Source organism: Lithobates pipiens, unplaced genomic scaffold (genome assembly GCF_037356315.1).
Source record: "Lithobates pipiens isolate NorthernLeopardFrog02 unplaced genomic scaffold, aLitPip1_a1.2 Scaffold_35, whole genome shotgun sequence".
NCBI classification, from domain to species: domain Eukaryota; kingdom Metazoa; phylum Chordata; class Amphibia; order Anura; family Ranidae; genus Lithobates; species Lithobates pipiens.
Window position 1 is genome coordinate 22,231,860 of NW_027507811.1, and position 7,072 is coordinate 22,238,931.

General features: G+C 43.1%; 1 protein-coding gene across 3 annotated transcripts in view; it reads left to right on the forward strand.

Moving 5' to 3' along the window:
* The window catches only part of LOC143956163 (uncharacterized), a 309,704-nt gene extending 304,033 nt beyond the window's left edge, over nt 1–5,671 (forward strand). For 2 of the 3 annotated variants that reach the window (XM_077466295.1, XM_077466297.1), the window contains one exon: nt 4,144–5,671. In XM_077466295.1, coding sequence (XP_077322421.1) covers nt 4,144–5,387 — 1,244 coding nt within the window. In that variant the 3' untranslated portion in view covers nt 5,388–5,671. The remainder of the gene's footprint in view (nt 1–4,143) is intronic. The other variant, XM_077466307.1, reaches the window with a different exon arrangement.
* The last annotated feature ends 1,401 nt before the right edge of the window (nt 5,672–7,072 follow it).

The window sequence follows — 7,072 nt, forward strand, 5'->3', positions numbered from 1 at the left end:
GGCTTCAAACATAAAGATATAAAATTTTAATTTTTTGTGAAGAATCACCAACAAGTGGGACACAATTGTGAAGTGGAACGAAATCTATTGGATATTTTAAACTTTTTTAGCAAATAAAAAACTGAAAAGTGGTGCGTGCAAAATTATTCGGCCCCTTTACTTTCAGTGCAGCAAACTCACTCCAGAAGTTCAGCGAAGATCTCTGAATGATCCAATGTTGTCCTAAATGACTGATGGTGATAAATAGAATCCACCTGTGTGTAATCAAGTCTCTGTATAAATGCACCTGCTCTGTGATAGTCTCAGGGTTCTGTCGAAAGCGCAGAGAGCATCATGAAGACCAAGGAACACACCAGGCAGGTCCGTAATACTGTTGTGGAGAAGTTTAAAGGCGGATTTGGATACAAAAAGATTTCCCAAGCTTTAAACATCCCAAGGAGCACTGTGCAAGCAATCATTTTGAAATGGAAGGAGTATCAGACCACTGCAAATCTACCAAGACCTGGCCGTCCCTCTAAACTTTCAGCTCAGACAAGGAGAAGACTGATCAGAGATGCAGCCAAGAGGCCCACGATCACTCTGGATGAACTGCAGAGAACTACAGCTGAGGTGGGAGAGTCTGTCCATAGGACAACAATCAGTCGTACACTGCACAAATCTGGCCTTTATCAAAGCATGACAAGAAGAAAGCCATTTCTCAAAGATATCCATAAAAAGTCTCGTCTAAAGTTTGCCACAAGCCACCTGGGAGACACACCAAACATGTGGAAGAAGGTGCTCTGGTCAGATGAAACCAAAATCCAACTTTTTGCCCACAGTGCAAAACGATATGTTTGGCGTAAAAGCAACACAGCTCATCACCCTCAACACACCATCCCCACTGTCAAACATGGTGGTGGCAGCATCATGGTTTGGGTCTGCTTTTCTTCAGCATGGACAGGGAAGATGGTTAAAATTGAGGGGAAGATTGATGCAGCCAAATACAGGACCATTCTGGATGAAAACCTGTTGGAGTCTGCAAAAGACCTGAAACTGGGACGGAGATTTATCTTCCAACAAGACAATGATCCCAAACATACAGCAAAATCTACAAAGGAATGGTTCACAAATAAACATATCCAGGTGTTAGAATGGCCAAGTCAAAGTCCAGACCTGAATCCAATTGAGAATCTGTGCAAAGAGCTGAAAACTGCTGTTCACAAACGCTCTCCATCCAACCTCACTGAGCTCGAGCTGTTTTGCAAGGAAGAATGGGCAAGAATTTCAGTCTCTTGATGTGCAAAACTCATAGAAACATACCCCAAGCGACTTGCAGCTGTAATCACAGCAAAAGGTGGCTCTACAAAGTATTAACGCAAGGGGGCCGAATAATTTTGCACACCCCACTTTTCATTTTTTTATTAGTTAAAAAAGTTTAAAATATCCAATAGATTTTGTTCCTCTTTACAATTGTGTCCCACTTGTTGGTGATTCTTCACAAAAAATAAAATTTTTATATCTTTATGTTTGAAGCCTGAAATGTGGCAAAAGGTTGAAAAGTTCAAGGGGGCCGAATACTTTCGCAAGGCACTGTAACGTCATGATATCACAAAATGACGTGGCATCTCTGTTATTTCCTATAGCTGTATTTTATTCACAGAGCAATGTTATCCAGTGTGTCATAATTGAGTTTTGGTGTTTTATATCTGTTATTGGTTTTTCACATTTTGATGTTACACTTTTATACCCAATTCCATGTCAGAGCTCTGTGAATCTGTTGACTGCTGGACCAACATACTTGACTCTTTTATTACTGACATTTTTAGAAGAGTGTTCACATTGGAGTCCATATACAGTGGTGTGAAAAAGTGTTTGCCCCCTTCCTCATTTCCTGTTCCTTTGCATGTTTGTCACACTTAAGTGTTTCGGAACATCAAACCAATTTAAACAATAGTCAAGGACAACACAAGTAAACACAAAATGCAATTTGTAAATGAAGGTGTTTATTATTAAAGGTGAAAAAAAATCCAAACCATCATGGCCCTGTGTGAAAAAGTGATTGCCCCCTAAACCTAATAACTGGTTGGGCCACCCTTAGCAGCAACAACTGCAACCAAGCGTTTGCAATAACGTGCAATGAGGCTTTTACAGCGTCCTGGAGGAATTTTGGCCCACTCATCTTTGCAGAATTGTCCTAATTCAGTTACATTAGAGGGTTTTCGAGCATGAACGGCCTTTTTAAGGTCATACCACAACATCTCAATAGGATTCAGGTCAGGCCACTCCAAAGTCTTCATTTTGTTTTTCTTCAGCCATTCGGTGGTGGACTTGCTGGTGTGTTTAGGATCATTGTCCTGCTGCAGAACCCAAGTTCGTTTCAGCTTGAGTACACGAACAGATGGTCGGACATTCTCCTTCAGGATCTCTTGGTAGACAGCAGAATTCATAGTTCCTTTTATCACGGCAAGTCTTCCAGGTCCTGAAGCAGCAAAACAGCCCCAGACCATCACACTACCACCACCATATTTTACTGTTGGTATAATGTTCTTTTTATGAAATGCAGTGTTCCTTCTACGCCAGATATACTTGGACACACACCTTCCAAAGAGTTCCACTTTTGTCTCATCGGTCCACAGAATGTTGTCCCAAAAGTCTTGGGGATCATCAAGATGTGTTGTGGAGAAATTGAGACGAGCTTTGATGTTCTTTTTGCTCAGCAGTGGTTTTCTCCTTGGAACTCTGCCATGCAGGCCATTTTTGCCCAGTCTTTTCCTGATGGTGGAGGCATGAACGCTGACCTTAACTGAGGCAAGTGAGGCCTGCAGTTCCTTGGACGTTGTTGTGGGGTCTTTTGTGACCTCTTGGATGAGTCGTCGCTGCGCTCTTGGGGTAATTTTGGGTGGCCGGCCACTCCTGGGAAGGTTCACCACTGTTCCATGTCTTCGCCATTTGTGGATAATGGCTCTCACTGTGGTTCGCTGGATTCCCAAAGCTTTGGAAATGGCTTTATAACCCTTTCCAGACTGATAGATCTCAATTACTTTCTTTCTCAATTGTTCCTGAATTTCTTTGGGTCTCGGCATGATGTGTAGCTTTTAAGGATCTTCTGGTGGACCTTACTGTGTCAAGCAGCTCCTATTTAAGTGATGCCTTGATTGTGAACAGGTGTGGCAATAATCAGGCCTGGGTGTGGCTAGAGAAATTGAACTCAGGTGTGGACAACCACAGTTATAGTATGTTTTAACAAGGGGGGCAATCACTTTATCACACAGGGCCATGATGGTTTGGATTTTATTTCACCTTTAGGCTGGGTTCACACCGCTGCGATGCGGGAACGCCGCGAATCCGCGGCGTTTTCCCACATCGCGTTACTCCCGCCGGCAGTTCACACTGCCCTATGCGGACGGCTGGGAGTGTCAATGATATGTTAATGACACCCCCAGATCCGTCCGCATATCGCAGTGCGATCTGCCGACTCGCACAGGAATCGGATCGCATGGTGTGAACCCCCATGCGATCCGATTCTGTTGCGGACCAAAAAAAGGGTCCCGTGCGAGTTTGCTGCGGGAGCGATGCGAATTCAGCCATACTATCTGTATGGCTGAATTCGCATCGCTACGGAGATCGGATGTGATTTGCACTGCAGTGCGGTGCGAATCACATCCGGATCTCCCCCCGCAGCAGTGTGAACCCGGCCTTAATAATAAACACCTTCATTTACAAATTGCATTTTGTGTTTACTTGTGTTGTCCTTGACTATTGTTTAAATTGGTTTGATGTTCCGAAACACTTAAGTGTGACAAACATGCAAAGGAACAGGAAATGAGGAAGGGGGCAAACACTTTTTCACACCACTGTATGATATCTGCAAATTCGTTATTTAACATCTAGGCAAATACAGGCCAATATTATTTCAAATCACTAACGCGTTTTGGCTATGAATCCGTAGTTGTAGTTGGCTATTAAACATTAAACAATTTTCAGATCCTATACAGACTCCGGTATAAACACTTTTCTGATTGATTTTGGAGGTTGAACAGGAGCCCAGCTGTGAGATCGGCATTTCCACTTATTCAGTCGTACGAAGGTAGAGCTAAAACTCCAGTCATTTGTGAACTACTGAAATGTTTTACTTTATTTTTTTTTACATTTTCTTTCCAACAGATGGATGTGATGTCAGGAATTCCTCGGAGAGATGTCTTCTATTATCTGCTGATTGTAAGTCAGAAGATAATGTCATCACACAGGATCCTCCAGGAGGAAATCCAAATACACAAAATATACATCACAGACCTTCCTGTCCGGAGACATCAATGGATCCCTCTGATCAGGGGGAATCTTCTCATCAATCACATACTATGATTGGAACTATCCATGTAAGATCTCACACTGCAGATCCATCAACAGATCCTTCTAATCCCGAGGAATCTTCCTCACCCCATGAAGGAGATCATCGAGGTGACAATCTATTCCCATGTTCAGAGTGCGGGAAATGTTTCAATCAAAAAGAAGCACTTACTAGACACCAGATAATTCACACAGGTGAGCTCCCTTATTCGTGTTCAGAGTGCGGGAAATCTTTCAATCGTCAGGAAGTCCTTGTTAGACACCAGAGAATTCACATGGGTGAGCGCCCTTATTCATGTTCAGAGTGCGGGAAATCTTTCACTCAAAAAGGAGCCCTTGTTGACCACCAGAGAATACACACAAGTGAGCGCCCTTATTCATTTTCAGAGTGTGGGAAATGTTTCACTCGTCAGGCAGTCCTTGTTGAACACCAGATAGGTCACACAGATGAGCATCCTTATTCATGTTCAGAGTGCGGGAAAGCTTTTACTCAAAAAGTAGCTCTTGTTAGACACCAGAGCATTCACACAGGTGAGCGCCCTTATTCGTGTTCAGAGTGTGGCAAATCTTTCACTCGTCAGGAAGTCCTTGTTAAACACCAGACAAGTCACACGGGTGAGCACCCTTATTCATGTTCAGTGTGTGGGAAATCATTCACTCAAAAAGTAAACCTTGTTAGACACCAGACAATTCACACAGGTAAGCGCCCTAATTCATGTTCAGAGTGTGGGAAATCTTTCAACAAGAAAGATCATCTTGTTAAACATCAGAGAAGTCACGCAAGTGAACGCCCCTATTCGTGTTCAGAGTGCGGGAAATCTTTCACTCTTCAGGGTTCCCTTGTTAGACACCAGAGAATTCACACGGGTGAGCGCCCTTATTCGTGTTTAGCGTGTGGGAAATCTTTCAATCAGGCAGGAGATCTTGTTAGACACCAGATAAGTCACACGGGTAAGCATCCTTATTCATGTGTAGAGTGTGGAAAATCATTCACTCTGAAAGGAAACCTTGTGAGACACCAGAGAAGTCACACGGATGAGCGTCCTTATTCAAGTTCATAGTGTGGGAAATCTTTCAACAAGAAAGATCATCTTGTTAAACACCAGAGAAGTCACAGTAGTGACTGTCCCTATTCATATTCAGAGTGCGGGAAAGGACAACTTGTGAAACACCAGAGAAGTCACACTATGCTTTAAGTGCGGGAGTGAGTCCTCATTTCTCCAGCCTGTCAGTGCCCTTCCCCCTCTGGTCATAAGGCTGGGTACAAGGTCTCTCTTCTTAATGCCACATGTGAATGCAAACTTTATGAATTTGTTTATATGTATTAAAGTGTTTATATTCATTAGATTGCGCGCTTACCTGTCTTCTTCTCTTTAAGTCATATGGCTAAGCATCCCTATTAATGTTTAAAGCACAGAAAATCTTTAACTCTGAAAATAAACCATGTGAAACACACAATTGAACATCGCTATTCATGTTTAGATTGCGGGAAATCTTTCTCTAAAGCCGCATACACACGGCTGGAATTTCCGAGGGAAACAGTCCGATGGGGGCCTTTCATCGGATTTTCCTACCGCGTGTATGCCCATCGGTCTTTTTCTGTCTGCATTTCCGACGGTCTTTAGATTGAGAGCCTGTTCTTAATTTTTCAGACGGAAAATCTTTCTATCGGATTTTTCGATCGTGTGTATGCAATTCCGACACGCAAAATTCCGATGCATGCTCGGAAACAATTAGACGCATGCTCGGAAGCATTAGCCCTTGTACACACGGCCGGAAATTCCAACCACAAAGTCTTGGAATTATTTCCTACGGATTTTGTCCGAAACTGGTGTTGCATACACACGGTTGGACAAAGTTGTCGGAAAATCCGATCGTTCGGAATGTGATGACATTTGTTCGTTACGACGGGACTACGTTCAGGCTAGTAGCCAATAGCTTTGGTCTCCAACTTTGATCTGAGCATGCGTGACACTTTGTCCGATCGGAATTTTCTACAAACGATTGGAAAAAGTCCGATCAGATTTTGTTGTCGGAAAATTTGAGATCCCGTTCTCAAATTTTTTCCGTCTGAATTTCCGACGGAAAAAGTCAGACAGAGCCCACACAGGATCGGATTTTCTGACAATATGATCCGATCGGACCGTTTCCGGCGGAATTTCCGACCGTGTGTACAAGGGCTTAAACTTCCCGTTTATAGTGCCGTCGAACGTGCTGTATGTCGCGGTGTTATTGACCATCGGAATTTGGTGTGACCGTGTGTAGGCAAGACAGTTTGAGCGAAAATTCCATCGGAATTCCAACGGGAAAACCATCCAGAGCTTTTTCCGACGAGAATTACGATCGTGTGTATGCGGCATGAGAAAGAGAACATAGATGATCACCAGAGAAATCACATGGGTGAGCATCCCTATTCTTGTTCAGAGGACAGGAAACCTTTCATTTAAAAAAGGAGGCCTTGACCACCAGAGATTTCATCCAGGCCTGCATTCTTATTCATGTGACAAAAAAGAAGGTGAGTTGTGCTGAAAAATACAAAACATAAAATGTTCACGTGCATAAGGGTGAAAAAAAGAGTTTCACTGAAGTCCAAAAGCACAAGAGGCTATGATCACAAAGTCAAATGGCTGTGGAACAAACTGAAGAAAATCATCATAACGTGTTAATAAAAGTGAACTTGAAAGGGAAATCCTCCACCTTAGGAGAGCCACTGACACACAGGTTAAGATTCTCTTACCACAAAACA